General features: G+C 45.6%; 1 protein-coding gene across 1 annotated transcript; it reads right to left on the bottom strand.

The window, feature by feature from the left end:
* Nucleotides 1-1,858: 1,858 nt before the first annotated feature.
* On the bottom strand, nt 1,859-26,942 carry LMCD1 (LIM and cysteine rich domains 1). The gene is given in 7 exon segments (XM_069736196.1): nt 1,859-3,076; nt 11,802-12,017; nt 13,600-13,905; nt 14,387-14,642; nt 19,506-19,594; nt 26,843-26,918; nt 26,920-26,942. Coding segments are annotated over 7 exon segments (1,128 nt in total). The 3' UTR covers nt 1,859-2,914.
* Nucleotides 26,943-26,946: the final 4 nt, after the last annotated feature.

Below are 26,946 nucleotides of genomic sequence, written 5' to 3'. Positions count from 1 at the left end.
AGTCAGTGAATGGAAACACTCAGACAGCAAACTGTTATATAGTCCTGCTGGAAGCCGGGAAACTGGATGTATCCGGAGTAGACAATGCTCTGTGAGCTCAGCAGCCTGGACTCCACACTGATACATTGTAGCAAAAACCATAGAGATTTGTACATCTGTCCCTGATGTGTGTGGCTCACAGAGCATGGTCTGCACTGGACACAATGGTTCTCATTTCTTAGACTATAGCAGGACTTGTGATGGAGAGGTTTGCTGCCTTAAGCCCCCGTCACACATAGCGAGATCGCTAGCGAGATCGCTGCTGAGTCACAAGTTTTGTGACGCAACAGCGACCTCAGTAGCGATCTTGCTATGTGTGACACGTAGCAGCGACCAGGCCCCTGCTGTGAGATCGCTGGTCGTGTCGGAATGGCCTGGACCATTTTTTGATCGTTGAGGTCCCGCTGGGTAGCACACATCGCTGTGTTTGACACCTTACCAACGACCTCGCTGACAGGACGTCCCATTGAATCGTCATGAAATAGCATCGTTGTACAGGTCGCCGCATCGCTGCTGCCTCGTTGGGGAGATCGCACTGTGTGACATCTCACCAGCGACCACATAGCGACGCAGCAACGATCCCTGACAGGTCATATCGTTGTCAGGATCGCTGTAGCGTCGCTAAGTGTGACGGGGCCTTTAGAGGTAAAGATGAAGGTTTCCATCCACTGAAAGCAAACACAGGCCTAACACTGGAGCAGCATGGAAACCAAATCAAAGTGAGCAAGCTGCTGCAATGATTAAAGGGATTGTCCGTTGACAACAAGTTAGCACTTATCTGCTGGATGACTTGGTGTTCAGTGGGTGTCACATCACTGGGACCTGCGCCAATGGCTGAGACGTGCACTGATCGCTGGGATCTGCACCGATCACTGGGACGTGGGCCGATCGCTGGGACCTGGGCCGATCGCTGGGACTTGCACCTATCGCTGGGACCTGGGCCGATCGCTGGGACGTGCACCTATCACTGGGACCTGTGTCAATGGCTGGAACCTGTGCCAATCGCTGGGACCTGCACCGATCGCTGGCACCTGGGCCGATCGCTGGGACCTGGACCGATCGCTGGGACGTGCACCTATCGCTGGGACCTGGGCCGATCGCTGGGACCTGGGCCAATCGCTGGGACCTGCGCCGATCGCTGGGACGTGCACCTATCGCTGGGACCTGTGCCAAAGGTTGGGATCTGCGTCGATCGCTGGGACCTGTGCCAATGGCTGGAACCTGCGCTGATCGCTGGGACCTGGGCCGATCGCTGAGACCTGTGCCAATGGTTGGGATCTGCACCGATCGCTGGGACCTGTGCCGATCTCTGGGACCTGCGCCAATGGTTGGGATCTGCACCGATCGCTGGGACCTGTGCCGATCGCTGGGACCTGCGCCAATGGCTGGGACCTGCGCCAATGGCTGGAACCTGCGCCGATCGCTGGGACCTGGGCCAATGGCTGGGAGCTGCGCCGAGCGCTGGGACCTGGGCCGATCACTGGGACCTGCGCCGAGCACTGGGACCTGGGCCGACCGCAGGAAGCGGAAGGTGGGATGCCCACAGATGCTCCATTTATCCTTTATGGAGATCCTGGTAAAAGATGATTGCAGCTCTCAGCAATTCCATAGAGAGTGAATGGAGCGGTGGTGGAGCCGTTGCACGGTCACCTGCTCTGCAGACCGCTCCAACTCATAGATAAGTTATTACCTCTCCTGTAAAGAGGATACTTACATGTATTTTTGTTAACAAATATGCACTGTTTGCCTTCTTTACTGTTTGTGCTGCACTGACTATTAATGGCTGCAGAATGAGTTAACAAAGAATCTGTCGGAGAGCTCATTCTGAAGATCTGACAGAAGGGTTTTTATTTTTAACTTTTAACTGTCTTTTTCTGAGCTCTTCTCAGATAAGTTACAACCACATCGACGTTGAGTGTACTGGGAAAGAAAGAGCCCAGAATGCGATACATCACAACAACTTTAAGGTATGTTAAATGGAAAAAATATTTTTAGCCCCAAACACATGAATTTAAGTAAATAAAGTCAAGGATGGACAATCCCTTTAAATGTGTCACTATACTCCCCCTAGTGGTGAATTTATAGAATATCCTTCCTATATCTGGAGATCATGGTGGAGTCTTATCTTGTCCCTGATTATCAGCATAGAAAACACAGAATAAATATTAATGAACAGAATTATAAAACAATAGATTAAGAAACATTGATGGCTGGCTATACACAAACATCATCTGATCACTGATTTTATGGATGATTATCGCTCAGTGCAGTGAAATGTTGCAGGCAGGATTTTATGTTTCTCTCAAATTCATCAGTTGACTATTGCCCTAATTTTTCCTACTATAGAGGTTTAAGGATGTGTATACTTTTGCGATCATTTTGTTTTCAAATCCAGTGCAATGAAAATAAAAAAAAAAATGTATCAACTTTACAAATAGTTTCAATTAGAAAATTCTTGCACTTTGTCTCCATGGTTACAGACTACAAACATCCTCTCTCTGGCATTACAATAGAGAAATTTCATGCAAAGTTTCTCGTTTTTTGAGCAACACAAGGTCCTCAGTTCTGGAGTTGGCGTCTGCCCTGGTTATCTAGAGTCGGTCTGGAGATGGTGATCTGGAGCTCAATAGTCACAAATGATAACAATAAACAAAGAAAAATAAATAGAAGATCTGTTAGTATTCCAGTATTTGGCATTGAAACATCCGCCCAGGATCTGCCAGCAGCGAGGTGCACAATGGTCAGTCCCGGCTCTAGGATGCTCCTCGCTATGCTGTGCCCATGGTGGAAAGTCCAGAGATGACGATGACCAGGACCTACATCAGGCGGAAGGAAACCACCGGACGCCCCAGGATCGGCTGCAGCGACCCTCCATCTAATGAGCGGCTCTGCTCCTGCTACAGGTGGAGCAAAGGAGGAGAGCGCTATCCAGGACATAGGGACCATCAACGAGGGACTGCTCACAGCCGGCACAGGAAAAATGCTCTGTGTGCCACGTCTTCCCATCATGCTGCTGAAAATGCTCTGAGAAGATAATCTACAGGAGGAAAAGTACAAAAGTTACATGAAGAATATACAATGATTCTCCTTACTGTGATCCACATTCCTCTACAGAAAGTAGCATTATAGCAGTTCTATTCTTGTACATAGGGGCAGCATTATAGCGGTTCTATTCTTGTACATAGGACCAGTATTATAGCAGTTATATTATTGTATACAGGAGCAGTATTATAGTAGTTATATTCTTGTATATAGGGACAGTATTATAGTAGTTATATTCTTGTACATAGGAGCAGTATTATAGTAGTTATATTCTTGTACATAGGAGCAGTATTATAGTAGTTATATTCTTGTACATAGGAGCAGTATTATAGTAGTTATATTCTTGTACATAGGAGCAGTATTATAGTAGTTATATTCTTGTACATAGGAGCAGTATTATAGTAGTTATATTCTTGTACATAGGGGCAGTATTATAGTAGTTATATTCTTGTACATAGGAGCAGTATTATAGTAGTTATATTCTTGTACATAGGAGCAGTATTATAGTAGTTATATTCTTGTACATAGGAGCAGTATTATAGTAGTTATATTCTTGTACATAGGAGCAGTATTATAGTAGTTGTATTCTTGTATATAGGGACAGTATTATAGTAGTTGTATTCTTGTACATAGGGGCAGTATTATAGTAGTTATATTCTTGTACATAGAGGCAGTATTATTGTAGTTATATTCTTGTACATAGGAGTAGTATTATAGTAGTTATATTCTTGTACATAGGGGCAGTATTATAGTAGTTATATTCTTGTATATAAGGAGCAGTATTATAGTATCTCCATCTCTAAACTCTTGGAGCGCCTGATATACTCCCGCCTTACCCGTTACCTCTCCACTCACTCCCTCCTAGACCCTTCACAGTCCGGTTTCCGCCCCCTACATTCGACAGAAACTGCACTCATCAAAGTGACCAATGACCTTCTGACAGCAAAACGTAATGGTGACCACTCTCTGCTCATTCTTCTCGACCTTTCTGCAGCTTTTGACACTGTTGACCACCCTCTCCTGCTCTCTAGGCTCCAGTCACTAGGCATTAAGGACACTGCTCTCTCCTGGTTCTCCTCCTATCTTTCTGACCGCTCCTTCAGTGTTCTGTTCTCTGGCTCCACTTCATCTCCTCTTCCTCTCACTGTTGGGGTACCTCAGGGCTCAGTCCTTGGCCCCCTTCTGTTCTCTCTCTACACGGCCCCAATTGGACAGACCATCAGCAGATTTGGCTTTCAGTACCATCTTTATGCCGACGACACACAACTATATACGTCATCCCCTGACCTTACCCCCGCTGTACTACAGAACGCCACTGACTGTCTGTCTGCAGTCTCCAACATCATGTCCGCTCTCTATCTGAAACTCAACTGTTGTGAGTTCTGTTTTTGGGCTCCCTCTGGTGGTTACTGATGGTACTGGGTGACTTGTCTTTCCTGGGTCTCTGGGTTCCACCTGTTCCATCAGGATATGGGAGTTTCCTATTTAACCTGGCTTTGCTGGCATTTCCTCGCCGGTTACCAATGTATCCAGTGTGTCTTGTTACCTCTGCTCCCTGCTCCTAGAACCTTCTGGTCAAGCTAAGTTTGGATTTTCCTGTTTTGGTGTTTTGCTTTATTTGGCTTTTAGTCCAGCCTGCAGATATGTGATTCTTTGCTGCTGGTTGCTCTAGTGGGCTGAAATTGCTCCTCATGTACCATGAGTTGGCACATGAGTTCAAGTAATTTCAGGATGGTTTTTTGAAGGGTTTTTCGCTGACCGCGCAGTTCACTTTTGTATCCTTTGCTATCTAGCTTTAGCGGGCCTCATTTTGCTGAAACTGTTTTCATACTGCGTATGTGCTTTCCTCTCATTTCACCGTCATTATATGTGGGGGGCTGCTATTTCTGAGGGGTATTTCTCTGGAGGCAAGAGAGGTCTGTGTTTCTTCTAATAGGGGAAGTTAGATCTTCGGCTGGAGCGAGACGTCTAGGATCATCGTAGGCACGTTCCCCGGCTACTTTTATTTGTGTGTTAGGTTCAGGGTCGCGGTCAGCTCAGGTTCCATCGCCCTAGAGCTTGTTTGTATCTGTGCTTGTCCTTTAGTGATCCCCTGCCATTGGGATCATGACAGTATAACCGGCCCACAAAGTGTTAATTGTATTGGCTGAAGTAGGAGGATAAGTAGTCTGAGGAAGTTTTTTTTTTTTCTCTTTCCCTCAGAGTTTGCTGCCTAGCCTTATTGCAGCCTGGCTACTTCCTCCTCCTCTTAATCTTTGAATGGCTCTGATCTCAGCTGTTTATCATGGACGTCCAGAGTTTGGCTTCCAGCCTGAATAATCTTGCCGCTAAGGTTCAAAATATACAGGATTTTGTCGTACATGCTCCTATGTCTGAACCTAGAATTCCTGTCCCAGAGTTTTTTTCTGGAGATAGATCTCGTTTTCTGAATTTTAGGAACAATTGCAAGTTGTTTCTTTCTTTGAAATCTCGCTCCTCTGGAGACCCTGCTCAGCAAGTCAGGATTATTATATCTTTCCTGCGGGGTGACCCTCAGGATTGGGCATTTGCATTGGCACCAGGGGACCCTGCGTTGCTTAATGCGGATGCGTTTTTTCTGGCATTGGGTTTGCTCTATGAGGAACCTAACCAAGAGATTCAGGCTGAAAAAGCTTTGTTGGCCCTCTCTCAGGGGCAAGATGAAGCAGAAATTTATTGTCAAAAATTTCGGAAGTGGTCGGTGCTTACTCAGTGGAATGAGTGCGCCCTGGCTGCAAAGTTCAGAGATGGCCTTTCTGAGGCCATTAAAGATGTTATGGTGGGGTTCCCTGCGCCTACGGGTCTGAATGAGTCTATGACTATGGCTATTCAGATTGATCGGCGTTTACGGGAGCGCAAACCTGTGCATCATTTGGCGGTGTCGTCTGAACCGTCACCTGAGACAATGCAATGTGATAGAATTCAGTCCAGAAGTGAACGGCAAAATTATAGGCGGAAAAAAAGGTTGTGCTTTTATTGTGGGGATTCAGCTCATGTTATATCAGCATGCTCTAAACGCACAAAAAAGGTTGATAAGTCTGTTGCCATTAGTACTTTACAGTCTAAGTTCATTCTGTCTGTGACTCTGATTTGTTCATTATCAGCCATTTCCGTCGATGCCTATGTAGATTCAGGCGCTGCCCTGAGTCTTATGGATTGGTCATTTGCCAATCGCTGTGGGTTTAGTCTGGAGCCTCTGGAAGTCCCTATTCCTTTGAAGGGAATTGACTCTACACCTTTGGCTATGAATAAACCTCAGTACTGGACACAAGTGACCATGCGTATGACTCCTGTTCATCAGGATGTGATTCGCTTCCTGGTACTGTATAATTTGCATGATGTCCTAGTGCTTGGTCTGCCATGGTTACAAACTCATAATCCAGTCCTTGACTGGAAATCAATGTCTGTGTTAAGCTGGGGATGTCAGGGGGTTCATGATGATGCACCTCCGATTTCTATCGCTTCATCTACTCCTTCTGAGATTCCTGTGTTTTTGTCTGACTATCGGGATGTTTTTGAGGAGCCTAAGCTCAGTTCGCTTCCTCCTCACAGGGATTGCGATTGTGCTATAAATTTAATTCCAGGCAGTAAGTTTCCTAAAGGTCGTTTGTTCAATCTGTCAGTGCCAGAGCATACTGCTATGCGGGATTATGTTAAGGAGTCCTTGGAAAAGGGACATATCCGTCCATCTTTGTCCCCTTTGGGAGCAGGTTTTTTTTTCGTGGCCAAAAAAGATGGTTCCTTGAGGCCTTGTATAGATTATCGTCTTTTGAATAAGATTACCGTAAAATATCAGTATACTTTGCCATTGTTGACTGATTTGTTTGCTCGCATTAAGGGGGCTAAATGGTTCACTAAGATTGATCTTCGGGGTGCGTATAATCTTATACGAATAAAGCAAGGTGATGAGTGGAAAACCGCATTTAATACGCCTGAGGGCCATTTTGCGTATTTGGTGATGCCTTTTGGACTTTCTAATGCTCCTTCAGTCTTCCAGTCCTTTATGCACGATATTTTCCGTGAATATCTGGATAAATTTATGATTGTGTATTTGGATGATATTTTGGTTTTTTCTGATGACTGGGGGTCTCATGTTCAGCGGGTCAGGAAGGTGTTTCAGGTCCTGCGGGCCAATTCCTTGTTTGTAAAAGGCTCAAAGTGTCTCTTTGGAGTCCAGAAGATTTCTTTCTTGGGGTATATTTTTTCCCCTTCTACTATTGAGATGGATCCCGTCAAGGTTCAGGCTATTTGTGACTGGACGCAGCCTACATCTCTTAAGAGTCTACAGAAGTTCTTGGGCTTTGCTAATTTCTATCGTCGTTTTATAACTAATTTTTCTAGTGTTGTTAAGCCTTTGATGGATTTGACTAAGAAGGGTGCTGATGTTGCTAATTGGTCTCCTGCGGCTGTGGAGGCCTTTCAGGAACTTAAGCGCCGGTTTTCTTCTGCTCCTGTGTTGCGTCAGCCTGATGTTTCGCTCCCTTTTCAGGTTGAGGTTGATGCTTCCGAGATTGGAGCGGGGGCGGTTTTGTCACAGAGAAGCTCCGATGGCTCAGTGATGAAGCCATGCGCGTTTTTTTCTAGAAAGTTTTCACCGGCTGAGCGGAATTATGATGTTGGTAATCGGGAACTTTTGGCCATGAAGTGGGCATTTGAGGAGTGGCGTCATTGGCTAGAGGGTGCTAGACATCGTGTGGTGGTCTTGACTGATCACAAAAATTTGATTTACCTTGAGTCTGCCAGGCGTCTGAATCCTAGACAGGCTCGTTGGTCACTGTTTTTCTCTCGTTTCAATTTTGTGGTTTCATACCTGCCAGGTTCAAAGAATGTGAAGGCGGATGCTCTTTCTAGGAGTTTTGTGCCTGACTCCCTTGGAAATTCTGAGCCCTCTGGTATCCTTAGGGATGGGGTGATTTTGTCTGCTGTCTCCCCAGACTTGCGACGTGCTTTGCAGGAGTTTCAGGCGGGTAAACCTGATCGTTGTCCGCCTGAAAGACTGTTTGTTCCGGATAATTGGACCAGTAGAGTCATCTCCGAGGTCCATTCTTCTGCGTTGGCAGGTCATCCTGGAATATTTGGTACTAGAGACTTGGTGCCCAGGTCTTTTTGGTGGCCTTCCTTGTCGAGGGATGTGCGTTCTTTTGTGCAGTCTTGTGAGGTTTGTGCTCGGGCTAAGCCTTGCTGTTCTCGGGCCAGTGGATTGTTGTCACCTTTGCCTATCCCGAAGAGGCCTTGGACGCACATTTCCATGGACTTTATTTCGGATCTCCCTGTCTCTCAAAAAATGTCCGTCATCTGGGTTGTGTGTGATCGCTTTTCTAAAATGGTTCATCTGGTACCCTTGCCTAAGTTACCTTCTTCCTCTGAGTTGGTCCCTCTGTTTTTTCAGAATGTGGTTCGTTTGCATGGGATTCCTGAGAACATCGTTTCTGACAGGGGATCCCAGTTTGTGTCTAGATTTTGGCGGACCTTCTGTGCTAAGATGGGCATTGATTTGTCCTTTTCGTCTGCATTCCATCCTCAGACGAATGGCCAGACTGAACGAACTAATCAGACCTTGGAAACTTATTTAAGGTGTTTTGTTTCTGCTGATCAGGATGACTGGGTTACCTTTTTGCCGCTGGCCGAGTTTGCCCTTAATAATCGGGCTAGTTCTGCTACCTTGGTTTCTCCTTTCTTTTGTAATTCGGGGTTTCATCCTCGTTTTTCCTCTGGTCAGGTGGAGCCTTCTGATTGTCCTGGAGTGGACATGGTGGTGGATAGGTTGCATCGGATTTGGAGTCATGTGGTGGACAATTTGAAGTTGTCCCAGGAGAAGGCTCAGCAGTTTGCTAATCGCCGTCGCCGCGTGGGTCCTCGACTTCTTGTTGGGGACTTGGTGTGGTTGTCTTCTCGTTTTGTTCCTATGAAGGTCTCTTCTCCTAAGTTCAAACCTCGGTTCATCGGTCCCTATAGGATCTTGGAAATTCTTAACCCTGTGTCGTTTCGTTTGGATCTCCCGGCATCGTTTGCTATTCATAATGTGTTCCATCGGTCGTTGTTGCGGAAGTATGAGGTACCTGTTGTTCCTTCGCTTGAGCCTCCTGCTCCGGTGCTGGTGGAGGGAGAATTGGAGTATGTTGTGGAGAAGATCTTGGATTCTCGTGTTTCCAGACGGAAACTCCAGTATTTGGTCAAGTGGAAGGGTTATGGTCAGGAGGATAATTCTTGGGTGGTTGCCTCGGATGTTCATGCTGATGATTTGGTTCGCGCTTTTCATAGGGCTCATCCTGGTCGCCCTGGTGGTTCTCGTGAGGGTTCGGTGACCCCTCCTCAAGGGGGGGGTACTGTTGTGAGTTCTGTTTTTGGGCTCCCTCTGGTGGTTACTGATGGTACTGGGTGACTTGTCTTTCCTGGGTCTCTGGGTTCCACCTGTTCCATCAGGATATGGGAGTTTCCTATTTAACCTGGCTTTGCTGGCATTTCCTCGCCGGTTACCAATGTATCCAGTGTGTCGTGTTACCTCTGCTCCCTGCTCCTAGAACCTTCTGGTCAAGCTAAGTTTGGATTTTCCTGTTTTGGTGTTTTGCTTTATTTGGTTTTTAGTCCAGCCTGCAGATATGTGATTCTTTGCTGCTGGTTGCTCTAGTGGGCTGAAATTGCTCCTCATGTACCATGAGTTGGCACATGAGTTCAAGTAATTTCAGGATGGTTTTTTGAAGGGTTTTTCGCTGACCGCGCAGTTCACTTTTGTATTCTCTGCTATCTAGCTTTAGCGGGCCTCATTTTGCTGAAACTGTTTTCATACTGCGTATGTGCTTTCCTCTCATTTCACCGTCATTATATGTGGGGGGCTGCTATTTCTGAGGGGTATTTCTCTGGAGGCAAGAGAGGTCTGTGTTTCTTCTAATAGGGGAAGTTAGATCTTCGGCTGGAGCGAGACGTCTAGGATCATCGTAGGCACGTTCCCCGGCTACTTTTATTTGTGTGTTAGGTTCAGGGTCGCGGTCAGCTCAGGTTCCATCGCCCTAGAGCTTGTTTGTATCTGTGCTTGTCCTTTAGTGATCCCCTGCCATTGGGATCATGACACTCAACCTCTCCAAAACTGAACTTCTACTGCTCCCACCATCTACTAACCTCCCTAAATCTGACATTTCCCTCTCCGTGGGTGGCACCATAATAACACCCCGGCAGCAGGCGCGCTGTCTGGGTGTTATGTTTGACTCCGATCTCTCCTTCACCTCCCACATACAATCTCTTGCCCGCTCGTGCCGCTTACACCTAAAGAACATCTCTAGAATCCGCCCTTTTCTCACCATGGAGACAGCTAAAACCCTCACGGTCGCCCTGATCCACTCCCGCCTGGACTACTGTAACGCTCTATTAATTGGCCTCCCCCTCACTCGACTTTCCCCTCTCCAGTCCATCCTTAATGCAGCAGCCAGGGTCGTCCATCTGGCTAATCGTTACTCGGACGCGTCCGCTCTTCGCCAGTCGTTACACTGGCTGCCCATTCATTACAGGATACAATTCAAAGTACTTGTTCTCACCCACAAAGCTCTCCACAGTGTGGCACCCCCTTACATCTCCTCCCTCATTTCTGTCTATCAGCCTAACAGACCACTGCGCTCTGCAAATGACTTTCGGCTAACCTCTGCACTAATCCGTACCTCCCACTCCCGACTCCAAGACTTCTCCCGTGCTGCGCCAATCCTCTGGAATGCTCTACCCCAAGATATTAGGACCATCCATAATTTGCATAGTTTTAGGCGCTCGCTCAAAACACATTTGTTCAGAGCGGCCTATCACGTTCACTAATCAAAGTTATGTTATGTTTGTGTGTGTGTGTGTGTAGCCCATTCACTATCCCCATCTATCCCGCACCCCCTGAAGATGGCTGGACCATGATTGTAAATACATCATTGTAAATACACACCTGTACTTTGTATCTCCCCCACCTCATTGTAGATTGTAAGCTCTCACGAGCAGGGTCGTCTTATTTTGCTTTAATTATTGTATTGTTAACGTTGTTACTTATGACTTTTGTGTTTGAAACTGTTAAACTGTAAAGCGCTGCGGAATATGTTGGCGCTATATAAATAAAGATTATTATTATTATTATAGTAGTTATATTCTTGTACATAGGGGCAATATTATAGTAGTGATATTCTTGTATATAGGGACAGTATTATAGTAGTTGTATTCTTGTACATAGGGGCAGTATTATATTAGTTATATTCTTGTACATAGAGGCAGTATTATTGTAGTTATATTCTTGTACATAGTAGTATTATAGTAGTTATATTCTTGTACATAGGGAGCAGTATTATAGTACTTATATTCTTGTACATAGGGGCAGTATTATAGTAGTTATATTCTTGTATATAAGGAGCAGTATTATAGTAGTTATATTCTTGTACATAGGGGCAATATTATAGTAGTTATATTCTTGTATATAGGGACAGTATTATAGTAGTTGTATTCTTGTACATAGGGGCAGTATTATAGTAGTTATATTCTTGTACATAGGAGTAGTATTATAGTAGTTATATTCTTGTACATAGGGGCAGTATTATAGTAGTTGTATTCTTGTACATAGGGGCAGTATTATAGCAGTTATATTCTTGTACATGGGGCAGTATTATAGTACTTATATTCTTGTACATGGGGCAGTATTATAGTAGTTATATTTACTAGTACACATAGTGGGTCACTGTTCTCACCTCATCACATCCAGTGCACCGTGGCCTCTCGCTTTCCCAGTAATGTCTCCCACACCACAGCCGATTGCTTTTCCAGAAATAGATGAGGTTCACCAGGGGTTCTCTACATTGGCAGCACACAAAGCATGCTGGGTGCCATTGTTTCTTGTACCCTGCCCGGTCGGCATAGACGGCTGGGGCATCAGCAGGCATTAGCTGCTGGCAAAACTCGCACAACTGGAGGAGAAAAATAAAAATACTGAAATGTTATTTTCTCTATATGTGTTAAAAAAAAATTCAATTTGTCTTTCTGTTGGACAGGTGAGTACTATTGTCACACAGCCAATCTACTAAAATATATACAGTACAAACCAGAAGTTTCCATCCACCATATATAAAGACGCATCTGCAGGTTTTTCTCAATATCTGACATGAAATCAGAATAAACATTTCCCGGTTTAGGACGATTAGGATTACCATAACTTAATATTTGCCAAATGCCAGAACAAAGAGAGAGAGAGGGAAAAAATGCCTTAAAACATTCTCTATTTACTACAAAGTCAAAAGTTTCCATACACTAAGATTACTATGCCATTAAACAATTCTGGACTGCAACATCTGAGTTAATTAGAGACACACCTGAGGATGTATTTTAATGCACACCTGAAACACACTGCTTCTTTGTGTAGCATCATGTGAAAGCTTAAAGAAATCAGTCAAGATATCAGGAAGAGAATTGTGGACTTGCACATGTCTGGCTCATCCTTGGGTACTATTTGAACATACCTGAAGGTGCTTCATTCATCTGTACAAACAATTATATGCAAGTACAAAAAAGATGATAATGTCCAGCCATCATACCGCTCAGGAAGGAGAAGGGTTCTGTGTCCCAGAGATGAACGTGCTTTGGTCCGACATGTGCATATCAACCCAAGGACAAAAGCAAAAGACCTTGTGAAGATGATGGTGGAAGCTGGTAACATTGTGTCAATATCCACAGTGAAAAGAGTACTGTATCAACATGGGCTGAAAGGCCACTCTGCCAGAAAGAAGCCATTACTCCAAAAGAAACATAAAAAAAAGCCAGATTAATGTTTGCAAATGCACACAGGAACAAATACCTTAAATTTTTGGAGACATATCCTGCGGTCTGATGAAACTTAAATGGAACTTTTTGGACATAATGACCATCGTTACGTTTGGAGGAAAACGGGAGAAGCTTGGAATCCTAAAAACACCATCCCTACTGTGAAACACGGGGGAGGCAGCATCATGTTGTGAAGTTGTTTTGCTGCAGGAGGGACAGATGCACCTTACAAAATAGATGGCATCATGAGAAAAGAAGATTATGTGGCAATACTGAAGAAACATCTCAAGACAACAGCCAGGAAGTTAAAGCTTGGGCGGAAACAGGTGTTCAATATGGACAATGACCTGAAGCATACTGCCAAAATGGTAGCAAAGTGGCTTAAGGATAACAAAGTCAATGTTTTGGAGCTGCCATCACAAAGCCCTGAGCTCAATCCTATGGAAAATATATGGGCAAAGCTAAAAAGGCCGATGCGATGCGAGGAAGGCGACCTACAAAACTGGATCAGTTATATCAATTTTGTCAGGAGTAATGGGCCCAAATTCCAACCAACTATTGTGAGAAGCTTGTGGAAGGAGATCCCAAACGTCTAACCCAAGTCATTCAGGCTAAGGGCAGATGTGTCTTTATATAGTGGATGGAAACTTCTAGTGTCAACTGCAGCAATACAGAGATGAGAGTCTGCACTATATCAGGGTATCGGAGAAGCCGGGCGACCATGATACTCACATAATCCGTCCGGTCCACAGGCTCCTCAGCTGCGCTGTTGGTCGTCTTTGTGGCATTAGGGTCCTTCTCCTCTTGCTTGGCGCTGCAGGGTAAGGCCACCTCTGCCACCCCCATCACGTTCTCCTTGATTTTCTCCACATGCGCCTCCATTATAGGCTTCTCACCCTCCATCAGCCCTTTGCAATATTTTGGGTCATAGTCATGGACTGGTAACTGCTTTACCAGCTGTAGACGTCGGTAATGTGCCCCTTCTGTGCCAGCTACGGGCTGCAGCTTCTTCGGGATTAGTTCCATATAGCGCATGGCCTGGAGAAGCACCGATTATCAGACATTATCATAAGTTACAAAGAGTTATAAACTCATCTATTGTTACCAAATAAATCCCCCAATATGTTAGAAATGAAGATTCTGGATTTCTTCCCTCCCTCTGGCTCCTGTTTCTGCCCATTGCTTCTCTGTAGACGTGGAGAGTGGTGATGTCAGACTGGACCTGTGTGCTCTAAACCAATCAGATACCTTTTTTTCTGCCACTCCCTCCTCCCTCTCACAGCATGAAGTCTCAACTGCAGCTGCATCTCCCTCCACTCCCCTTTTAGGGTTAACCTTTAATTTTCCGTCAATTTTTTGGGTGCAAAACATTTATAGAAAGTTGAAGTTGGGGAAGGAGATGGAATTACGAAGAAGATTCCGTATATTACTCCTCGAGTGTGAAACCTTCTAGGGCTTGTAAACCTCTGTACTTAGCTTTGACTGGTGGAGCCATGAACGTGCAGTATGATGATCGTACCAGTTTCTGGTTGAGCCCAGGAGGTGCCCACTCGTAGGTGACCGTGAGGAAGGTGGGATCTTTTCGGGAGGTAATGGGGTTGGTGATGATCATACGATTCCTTTTGTAGACTCGCGCCCCCTCGCTGCCTTTTACACGTGCAGTCAGGCCTGAGTACCGGGTATCAGAGAGCAGCTGCCCGATCCGGTGATCTTCTTCTACTTCTGTGGGTAGAGAGTGGTCCTCACGGGGGCACTGGCACAGCCCGCACCATTTCCTGCAATAATGGGAATTGTTTTTTTACATGAGGAGAAGATGAAAACAAGACTCCCATAAGGATTGCTGCACTGCTCCCTATAGGTCCAGTGATGTATACAGCTGCATCGTTATGGGGGCTACATCCTGTCCTCTGCTCCTTCTCAGTCTTCACTGCCACTATAGCATTGCATTCATGGACTAGACACTTGTCAACTGAAAAATGTGCTTATATATATAGTTATTGGGAAATAAAATAATGTAATGTCATTAATAAAAGGTCAAAAATTCTAATTATGACGCATAACCAGGTATGAAACCGTCACTCTGTGATAAGTCAAAGGGAATCTGTCACCAGATTTTTGCTATATAAATCAGAGAGCAGTATAATGTAGGGGCAGAGACCCTGATTACTGTGATGTGTCACTTACTGGGCTGTGTGTTGTTGTTTCAATACAATCAGTGTTTTATCAGCAGGAGATTATCACTAATGGACTAGGTGTCTTGTGACTCCTGGTCCAACCACACCACCCAGCACTGATGCAGTATACACAGGAAGCAGCCAATCAGGGGTGTGGGTGGGGTTATACACAGGAAGCTGCCAAATCAGGAGTGTGTGGGCGGGGTTACACACAGCTCAGCATTCTGAGCTCTTCTGCAGAGGAAACAGTGACTCCATCATAACAGTTGCACCCAGTAAAGTAAGTGACACGTCACTGGAATCAGGGTCTCAGTTCCTGCATCATGCTGCTGTCAGATTACATATTAAAAATAATCTGTTAGCAGGTTTTGGCTGAGACGGACAAAAGTCTGAAGGCAGCAAGACCTTCTCCCGAGTTTGTAATCTTTAAATACTCATGACTTTGGAGTTCTTAAACAATACAGAAAAAATTATGCTATAAAGATGCATAAAAAATACCAAAGTGTTCAAATAACACCACAATAAGGTGCATAAATAATACCACTATACAGAACTCAAATAATAGCGCCAAACAGAGCAAATATAATACCATTACAGAATGCATAAATAATACTAATATATTATTATACCACCATAATACCACCAGACAGTGCCTAAATAAAGTCACCACAGAGTACATAAATAATACCTCTATAAAGTGCTGAAATAACGCCACTATATAATACCACCCAGCAACAGGTAATGCTATAAATCAGAGCTGAAATAATAACACCATGCCATTATTAAATGACACTGCCCTATGGTGCACACGTTGTGGTGGGATAATACTGCAGTTGTTGGGGTGACGGCCTCGGTCTGCGCTGTGCATAGAGGGTCTGCGCTGTGCATAGAGGGTCTGCGCTGTGCATAGAGGGTCTGCGCTGTGCATAGAGGGTCTGCGCTGTGCATAGAGGGTCTGCGCTGTGCATAGAGGGTCTGCGCTGAATGGACCATACATTTCCTGGCAGTGATGACTTTTCCAGCCTTCATTATTGTGGCCGCATCACGTCTCCTGCTGACCCCACTTATGTTCGGGGGGACACAGAAGTTTGTGCTCCAGATTCCTGCAGCCTCCCACCACAGAGGAGATACCGGCCCGACCTTTCCTTTATCCAAAAATTCTCAACTTCAGAGCCAGACACCCATTCTATCCGGCAGCGCCGTCCTGATTACTGCCGGGTTTATGTCCGCTCTGATGGGATCAGCACAGGCACCGGGGCGGCCTTTCCCCATATCCCAGGTAAATCTGCTGAAGCCCATGTAATGGCGGCCTGAAGACAGCAAGTAATAATAGGCCTTATATATCAGATGCAGCTCTGCCCCTACACCCAGTACAGCAGATCGAATATTTGGTGCCCCATATGGCGCTGTCATCTGCCTCAGCAGCCCCATAAATACCCCCGTTATGCTGCACCAGCTGAAGCCACAAGGACCCAGGGTGAGATAATATTATTATTATTATTATTATTAATATTATTCGCCCTCCACACAAATATCCCATCCAGATGTCCCTTTAGCCGTGCTCTACTGCTGCAGTACTGGGAGCATTTGGGGGACATTAATAGCGCCCACCTATGGCCACACACAGTGATAGTGCCACCATAATGCAGCACTGAGTATTGTCCCTCTTTATGGCCCACACAGGATGACGCCCTCCTCACTGCCTTCTCACACAGAAATGGCGCCTCTTAAAATAATACCTAGCCCCATGGGGGATGGACTGTGCTCCGCTGGACAATACTGACCTCTGTGCAAGACAACACTGGACCAGCAGAACCGAGAGAATGGTGGAGAAGACGGATCTGCGTCCTGGGATGGAAGTGGTTCTGAGCAGTCTGTGCCCTCCGCGGTCCGCCATAGTGGAACCGCCAGTGGCTACATAATAAATACACCTGATAGCACTGCGATATCCCCCTCCTGTACAATGACCTATCACCTCTATATACAGCAGATACACAATGGGTGATATCACAGCTCACCTCTTCCTCCTATATAGTGACTGATGACACCTCTATATACAGTAGATAACACAGGATCCACCATTCACAATAGGTGATGTCACAGCTCACCTCCTCCCCCTGTACAATGACTGATAACACCACTATATACAGTAGATAACACAGGGTCCACCATTCACAATAGGCGATGTCACAGCTCACCTCCTTCTCCTGTACAATGAATGGCGGAGTATCAACTGTGTATAGAGTTGTATCAATCACATATCACCTCCTCCCCCTCCCTTCACAATGACCTTTGCACAGGCTCATTAGATGCTTGAGTTCAGTAGATAGGATTGTTTATTGCTGCTAATGTACATGTGCATTTTCTGGAGAAAAAAAAACAAGTAAAAAAAAAGTAAGAACACAAAAACCTGATTTAAACAATGTCATTTTCTGGTGAGACATTCCCTTTAATCTCTACTCTACAACTTTCTGATACACTTTGTGTTTCGATTCTTCCCCATTTTTAAGGCCTCTGTCAGTCAATAAGAACATTGTTGTGGTTGCGCACAGTCGCTGCCGCTCTTGGTAGATACAGTTGTATCCGATTCACACAATGCTCTGCGAGCTAAATGCATCATCGGCCGCACCAATCTCATTGGTGGCTACAATGTCTCAGTCTGGCGCTCACAGAGGATTGTCCGCACTGGATACAATTGTATCCACTCTGCGGTGACAGTCGAGGAGCTGCTACCAGGCTGCAGCTGCACAAGTGTTCTCAGTCACTGGCAGCAAACAGATCTTTAAAATGGGGGAGAATTGATGTAACAAGTACGTTAGGAAATTGTAGAAGTATTCATTATGTGGTGATTAAACTTCATTTCCAGATAATGAGAGCGCCCCTCCGAGACATTTCAAGACCAAGAGAATTTGTAATGTGTCACCCCTCGTTACCCTGACGTCGCCCCCGTCCATCGTGTTATGGACGGCTGGTCACAAACCCAAACCTTCAGCAACCTCCCTGGGCCCGCACCATATCAAAAGAATGAAAACCTCGAGTTAATTGAGGAGTTTCCATGCAGCAATTAGCCGAGTCTGAAGACCTGGCGGTTTATTTTTCCGACTGCTCGCTCATTAGTTTGTAGTTTTGCGAGTTTATCGCTCGCTTTGCGTCAGTGATCAGCCGAGCGAGCACGAGACCTTGCAGACAGCTGGCTGAGCACTAAAAGCTGCAGATTACGGAGACCAGACAGGATAACGAGTCAATATGTTCCCCTCATTTTCGGAATTACTTATAGCGCCAGATACGCTCCATAAATTGCTTCATTATTGAGTCGCGTGATTGATACAGAATATTCATTTGTCGCGCCGGTTACGATCCAGAATGTTTCTCTTTGACATGAATAGGAGCTTGTTCTCTCTCCGGCTACAGATGATCATCATTAATAATTCACTAAGAGTCTGCTGAAGTAGCACCCCGATCGCTCGCCTTCATTTGTCATCTCGCTGCACGTTTGTTACAATGTTTGTTTATTCGGTTTCATTTTGTCTTTGCTTTTATGGCATCGTCTATCTGTGATTATGCGTCTCGCTCGCTGCTTCCACTCATCACCGCCTAATGTCGTTTCCCCCCTACTTTCTGTGTGCATGACTTTCCTGACAGCAATTAAGTAGCCCGTAAATATAATGCTTCATTCTTTACTGCCATTAGGGTTTGTCATGATGCATGGTGGTCTGAATAAACCTGCTCTACATTATGCTGGATGTTCATCTGGGTGGTACCTTATGTTGGCGCCTTTCTCTGTATACAGTGCTGCAGTAATGCCGCCATATGGCGTCTAAGACAGCGTCATACTCTGTGGTGGCCAAATAATACTATGAAACCACCGTCTAAATAGCAATGCCATACGCTTCAAAACAATAAACATAGTATACAGTAATAGTATCACACAGTAATTAAATACCGCCATACAATACCAACACACAGTCACCAAATAACAGCATCAAACAAAATCAGGCAAAAAGCTACAAAATGGTGAAATAAAACTGCTACTCCGTAAGAATGATGAACATAGGCATTGGTGGCATTTCACCATGCCCCTATTATACCCTGTGTGATTGCACATATTACGCGTACCCCGTAGACTATCTGCACTTGTCAAGGTGGGGCGGTCCAGGGACCCTGCAGTAACTGGGAGTCCTCAGAGATAAAAGTGTAAGGGCTGTGTCACACTGTATCTTAGAAGTGGTGACAAACCTCGTGGCAGCTGCCATAGTGAACATGTTTGTTGTTACATAGCTTTACTCAAATAAGAAACAAAGCTCGTATTTTATCATTTGATGATGATTTAGGTTTTTTTTGCTGCAAAATGCAGTGATTAGAAATCCAGAAGATACATCACATTATAAGCCAGACATATTTCCTGATTATTTCCGGATTCAATCCATTCTCACTGTGCAGAAGTTCACCGTCTAATGACTTTACCTCCAGGAGTGTGTCTGGAATCCTGTGCACGTCCCCTTACACCTCACACAGGGAGGACCTCTCTCTGCACCCTGCTGCCCCAGCAGCATCTGGAAAATAAGAGGACACATCTGTAAGATACATGCAGCTAACAGGTGTTCACAGTTTTTGCAATCAGCCATTACTTATGGCATCACATTCTAAGATTATCAATGATTGGGCATATTCAGTTGTAGTCACATGGTGCAAGACTTAAAAAAAATAAGAACGTAGATGAGAATTACAGATTATTTTGAACATCTCAAAAAGTGTCCTTTATCTGCAATTGTTGCCACTTCTGCTCCTCTTTACTTTATTTGTTAATGGGTTAATACCCGTGGAAAGAAACAACACTGCACAGGCTCGCTCAGAGTTGTGGCCTGTCTGCAGACCCCATAGCGGTGCCCTTGAGTTTACCTTCACGTCTTACATTAGAGACAGTCAATTACAGTAACACAATGTGATCACAGGAGGAATAACAGTGATGGAGGAAGATGGGAATGTTCCCCATCTTTAATGCTGCATTCAACCATCACTTTGAGTCTATTTTAAACATGTGAAGATTAAATTGGTTTGAGATAACCAGAAAGGCATGCGCTAATACGCCTCACCTGTCCCCCCTTAGGAGCAAGGCGCTATTGTCAGACTATATTGTGTTTTGTGGAAGGTATTCGGTCCCTGCCTGAGATCATTCGCATGCAGCCGGCTGGAAGCTCTAGCAGCACGGTCCTATGGTCCCAGGGGCTTAGTTTGTTTAGTGAAGATATGTCATGTCACATGAATTCATTGCAACCGTCACCTCTGTCACAGAAGACAGAAATAAACCTGGCAGCTTCTCCGAGACTTTGCAAGACTTCACCAAACCAGGAAAATAGACACATGGTTTTTTATTATTTGAAAGTGTGAGGTGGAGAATAAACTCTGCTTGTACTTCGTGCATTCCTTGCTTATCATGGAGCTATAACTCGCACTGGAAAACGGACTGAGGGAGTAGGTGATAACTGAGGGCTCAGATGGTATTTACGTGGGAATGTTGCAGATGTAGCAGTGCACTCTATAGGGATTAGAGCTTTTCTGATATAGAGCACTAATTCTTCATCTGCTCGTTCATAGCATTAAAAGGAAACGTGTCATCCCAGGCAGCATAATTCAAGCTCATAGGTGACAAATGATCAACGTAGGTTTGCCAAAAAAACTAGAGTAAAACACTTAGCACAAAAAACCCCCCTGACTTTTCAGTGTGATGTGCAAAATATTGCAATTTTTTGTGCTTTTACACCAATTTGAAGCAGCAAAAGTGATGACTTTTCTTCCTCCAGAAATGCTACTCCAGTCCTTGACTCGAGTAGCATTTCCGGCCACACGATTGGAGGCGTAAGCCATTGAGAAGGTGCACGACATTCACTAAGTGGTGTGTGCATCTTAATGAATTCAAGGCCCCATGCTCCAGTGAGTCCTACCATAAAAGTAATGTGTGCAATGCCAGCTTTAATGAATCGGCCCCATAGACGGGAGGAGCGCAAGTGAGCACTGTCTGCAAAAAAAAGCTCCGGCATGTCAGTGCTGTCAGTCACCAGTGAGGGAGGCGGGGACATGCAAAACAAGTGGGCGCAACAGTCCGCCAAGACTCTTGGCTGCACCCAGAGTGCAACGAGTACCCTAATTAGCATATTTTTTAAAGTCCAGGTTCTGGAGAGAGTCCGGCATTACAGGACTAAAGGTGCGATTTTCATAGGGACATTATTCACTACAAGTCTTTGTGCTCAGCCCAGACTCACAGTATAGACTATTGCTTTACATAGGGAAATTCAGGCTGCCTACAGCTGCCACTAGAGGGAGCTACTGAGTTTATTGCAGACAGACTTACTATTAACACCAGGAGCGACTGCTAAAATGCCTTTTTGGGGTCATCCAGTGTCAGCCATCTACCGATGTCCTGTGCCAGGTCTGTGGGATCTAATAACCATGGGAAAATTCACTGCTGTTCTCCTATGTGACTTAATCCCCCACCCCAGCTAGGAGCAGTAGTACCAGATCAGTTAAGAACATGATAAAAAAAATTGCAGTACCGCCATCACCCTGAGAGAAACAGAAATAAATTATTAGAAAATGATTGGGGGCCTCAGCGGACCCCCTAGCTCTGATCGCTGGGTGTTGTTATTACAGATCGTCCCTCCATTACGTCTTTATATTTCATCTCTTCAAAAATTCCTACTTTTGGGCGAAATTACAGAATGCGACCTCTGAGAAATGAAGGAGACTGTAGGGAACGCCATGTACCTCCAGGATGTGAGCGCGGCTGCAATGCCACCGTTATAATAGGATTATCTCCGGCTATATTTTATTTTTTCCCCATTCGATAGGCGTTAAATAGCAGCTGGTATTGTGCTCGGCCATGCTTGAGTCCTCTAAGAAAGTATGTGCCCCCCCCAGCCTAGGCTAGAAGAATTCTTAGATTTCCCTTTAATTTACCTAATGTCTAGATCAAGTTGAGGATTGTGCCCCCAATCAAAAACAAAAAACTTCCCAACATTGCCTAAAGAAAAGTTTTGCAACTTTTTTATGGATTATCAGCAGGTTTCCCACCCAGAGCATGACAGCTTCATATAATCCTCCTGTCAGAAGACAATAAGTTCAAGGTCCTTTAAAAATAAACAATAGATTCAGAGATCAAAGCCAAGTCTGATCCTTGCCAGCTCCCAGCCTGGAGTAGGGATCCTGGAGCTCTGTGACAGCTGTGATTCTACAAGAAGGGCATTTGTTACAATGTATCAGTGCAGATAAGAGCCTGAGATCAGAAGCTAATGTTTAGTCTCAGCATTGTCTGGACTGGATACATTGTAACAAACTGTCGACAATATGTCACACTTCACAGTGCAATGTATGTGGATGGGATTGCACCATATTTTGGGATTCTGGTCGTCTCTTGAGTATTCGCCCTGTAGTCTACATTCCCATTATGAGCACTGATGCGCTTTTTCTACTACGTATTTTTGTGCAAAAAAAAAAAAACCCCAACATATGTGGCTGATCTCTATGGAAATCTCGTGCTTTAACGCTGTGGAAATTGACCCGCGGTGCATTTCTCAAATCTCTAACATGTCAATTACTTTTGCAGAAAATAGGTTTTTATTTGCACATTTTCTCCATAGAATAGAATGAGACGCGGAGACTCCACACATGCATTTGGGCAGCAGAAACGCGGTAAAAGTAGATGTAGTCCGCTGTCCGCACATGACTTTATCAATAAAGTTTCTACAAAGTGAAGTAACAGAAAGTTTCCAAAAAAGGTGGTTTGATTTAAAAACACAACATATTAAAAAGGAGAAGAAAAAAAAACTGCAGCTGAAAAACAAAACACAAATGGGTGCAGAAATGCCGCACAAAAAACCTGCACCAAATCCTCATTGTGGGAATTCAGGCTTATACGGCACAGGGTTAAAGCTGCAGTAATTGTGGAAACCTCTACAACCTCTGATCTGCCTCCATTTACTGACACCCCCAACAATGTACACGGGGGCAGGCGAGGCATCGATCTCCCTCCCGCAGACCCACCCAATGCTGCCCCTCTGGTCTCTGGTCAGTCCAGCTCTTGCCACAAGCCCCTTAGTCTGGTAATGCCCATTCATAACACAGCGGGTGGTCCTGAGATCAGTGGGATTCAGGAATAAGGACAGGGGACTAGTGATGAGAGAGTATACTCATTGCTCGAGTGACCTCCGAGTATTTGTAACTGCTCGGAGATTTAGTTTTTATCGCGGCAGCTGAATGATTTACAGCTACTAGCCAGCCTGAGTACATGTGGGGATTCCCTAGCATCCAGGTAACCCCCACATGTACTCAGCCTGGCTAGTAGCTGTAAATCATTCAGCTGCGGCGATGAAAACTAGATCTCTGAGCACTAACAAATACTGGGAGGACCCCCGAGTGTGCTCTGGAAAACCCGAGCAATGAGAGCACTCGCTCACCACTACAGGGGACCCATTTTGAGGTCCAGTATTTTGCCTTCACATCTGCAGAATCTAGCGGATCATTACATGTGATTGCAGCCTTCGAGACGCCGGATTTTAGGTTATTGACTCTGGGGCGACTTTATCTTCAGTAAACAGAAGTCGCCATCTTCCATCTCAAAGACCAAGTTAATTATTAACAGCAGATAGAGCCGCACTTTTGGGTGCGCAGCACAATGGCGATAATACATCTGGGCCACACACTTTATATAGCACATTAATAAGCCCCACGCGTCTCTGCAGCCGGGGGTCTCACCTGTAAATCTCAGTACTGTGCAGACCCCGGAATCCTGGCCCTGCAGCTTTATACAATAGGACCGGTGTGCAGTCAGAGACTGGGAGTAAACTGTCTGCATCTGGAATCACTTCTCAATAATAATGAAGTAGGAGAATAAACCTCCGACGACCGAAGGAGCATCCGGAGTCGTGTACCTGGATCTGCCGCCATTTCCTCCAGAATTGAGGCTTTTAGCTGGAGCTTCCCGGTCTGGGGCTGCAGATCACCAGTGATCTCTGGTCTGGGGCTGCAGATCACCAGTGATCTCTGGTCTGGGGCTGCAGATCACCAGTGATCTCTGGTCTGGGGCTGCAGATCACCAGTGATCTCTGGTCTGGGGCTGCAGATCACCAGTGATCTCTGGTCTGGGGCTGCAGATCACCAGTGATCTCTGGTCTGGGGCTGCAGATCACCAGTGATCTCTGGTCTGGGGCTGCAGATCACCAGTGATCTCTGGTCTGGGGCTGCAGATCACCAGTGATCTCTGGTCTGGGGCTGCAGATCACCAGTGATCTCTGGTCTGGGGCTGCAGATCACCAGTGATCTCTGGTCTGGGGCTGCAGATCACCAGTGATCTCTGGTCTGGGGCTGCAGATCACCAGTGATCTCTGGTCTGGGGCTGCAGATCACCAGTGATCTCTGGTCTGGGGCTGCAGATCACCAGTGATCTCTGGTCTGGGGCTGCAGATCACCAGTGATCTCTGGTCCAGCATGTTTATCACAGATACATGAGGAAACACAGGAGCAGCCACATTACCCCCAATGACACCGCGCTCATGTATCCGAGCTTGTCATGAGTGATACATATAGAGCTAGTGTATCTAATCCATGTCTATGAAATAGTGAGGAGCGCGTGTGCTTGGATAAGGTGTTATCATGCTCGGGTGCTGAGAGAATTCGACGTGCTCGAAAAATATGTTGGATTCCCGGCTGCATGGCTTATGGCTGTCAGGCAATCCCTGTATGTGTTGTGGTTGTGGAACAGCGGTGAGACTTACAGGCGCGGGGACTCAAACATTATTCGAGCACGCCAAATTCTCTCAGCACCTGAGCATGCTCAGATAACACTTTTCTGAGCACAGTTGCTCATCAGCATTGATAATGTACATAGAGCATGTATCCAAGCCGATCACGATACTCTGCTGATTAAGTGTATCCATTCCCATCAGGTGTGAAATTGTCTGTTGCCCCAGTGTATCTAATCCTGCCTGTGTGATACTATCTGAGAGAACCTACAGGAAAGCGCTAACACTTGGGGATTATTTCGAGCACCATCTGTTTTTGCCGTCCTGGTGCCACATACACGTTCCCCGACCTTGCTTTGCCGTGTCTGACAAGAGTTTTCATGTTCTTTTCTTGCCTCAGGTTCCAGAATCGTCTACATTCAGCTTCACGGCGTAGAGTTATTTTCATAGGGTTCATTTACAGACTGGGTGCGGTTACCTGTCCGGCTGTATCTCAGCCGCACCACAGCCAGAACGTCTACATAATCACCATACGAAGGCACCATGGAGGAATCCAGACCTAGAAGCCGAGAAATACAGGACGGCGAGTAACCCATCCACCGGAGCTGGGCGAGGGCAACCAGACGTCTGACAATACGGGGACCAGAGAGAGCAATAACCTGCCCGAACAATGCGAGAAACAGCCGAGAAATACGAGTATCTGACCCATAAATCATCAGCAAATGTGAAATATGGAAACATAACCTTATACTCCAGAGCTGCACTCACTATTCTGCTGGTGCAGTCACTGTGTACATACATTACTGATCCTGAGTTACATCCTGTATTATACTCCAGAGCTGCACTCACTATTCTGCTGGTGCAGTCACTGTGTACATATAATACATTTGAGGAATTGCTGATTGGTTGATAGTAGAGATGAGCGTGTGAATTTTCTGGTCTCAGGTCCAGCAGTCAGGTCAGTATTCCCAGTCCCTGAGAATCGCCTCTTACGTGCCGTCTTCCCCCGGCCATTACGGTGTTTGTGCGTCATGCCGCACCGATGATGTCACGTAAGGCTGATTAATCAATATAGTCGGGTGGATGGCGGCAGGCAGGAGTTGGGTGCAGGCCTACGATTACGGACCTGACTGCTGGAGCCGAGTTCTGAGAAGTATTTGCTCTCCAGGTTTCCAGTACAGGTGTGCAGTGAGCGGAGGTTACGAGCTGCTGCAGCCACTTTTCCCTTTCTGCAGAGCGGTGATTTTCTCTTGCGGTATTATTTATACTTCTCCTGAGAACCTCTTGTGTTGGTGAAGTGTTTGGCTGACACAGTGCAGGCTGCCACCAGTCACTGCGAGGACACATGGGGGTCCGGCGATCATTAGTCACCTATTACTCTGGACTTTGGATGATTGGTTTTCCTGCAAATCTTCTGCTCCCTTCATTCTATATAAGTAGCCCCCTGTATAGAGAGTCAGTGCTGATCTTACAGGGGGCACATACTAAAAGACCCCCCCATAATAAATATCCCCAGCAAATGTAAATTGTTACATTGTTTCTTTTTTTCTGACTGTAAAATATTTCTCTTCCGCGGTTACATTGTTATATCTGTTTCTGGGAAAACAGGCGTCTACTTGAGGGGCAACGTCCCACCTTGTGTGTAGGTGGTCCCCCAGCTTTCTGGGGCTCCTGAATGGCAATCTGTTCTGCGCTCGTACAGGAGGTTGACATGTATCATTAGGTTAGCTATTGGGGCGTCTGAGAAAGCCCTGTTTTTTTGCTGGGAGTTGTAGTTCTACGAGAGATAGGAGACATTGGCCGCTTAGGTTACACTAGAACATTTTGGACTACTGGAATAGCCTGTGAATAATATCTGGTATGTTCTGCTGGGACTTGTAGTACTTGTACATGTGAAGCATCAATTCACAATGACTGGAGCTGATAAAGTAATTTGTGAAATCAGCATGAGACTTGTAGTTCCCCAGATGGGTCCTCAGAGTTAGAGCCTAGAAGTACAATTGTTCAGTGTTCTGCTGGCACTTGTAGTACAACAGCACAGGTCGCAGCATTACCATTATAACTCACCTTCTGGGTCCCAGCGCTGAGCGCCATGTCCTGGGTTGTCAGGGTTGTCAGTTCTCCACCTTCAGCTCCTGCACTAAGTTCCCAGCACAGACTGATTCATGGAA

The sequence above is a fragment of the Ranitomeya imitator genome, chromosome 8, assembly GCF_032444005.1.
Source record: "Ranitomeya imitator isolate aRanImi1 chromosome 8, aRanImi1.pri, whole genome shotgun sequence".
Taxonomy (NCBI): Eukaryota; Metazoa; Chordata; class Amphibia; order Anura; family Dendrobatidae; genus Ranitomeya; species Ranitomeya imitator.
Note: the sequence above shows the minus strand (reverse complement) of the source record. Positions and strands in the feature narration are given on the sequence as shown.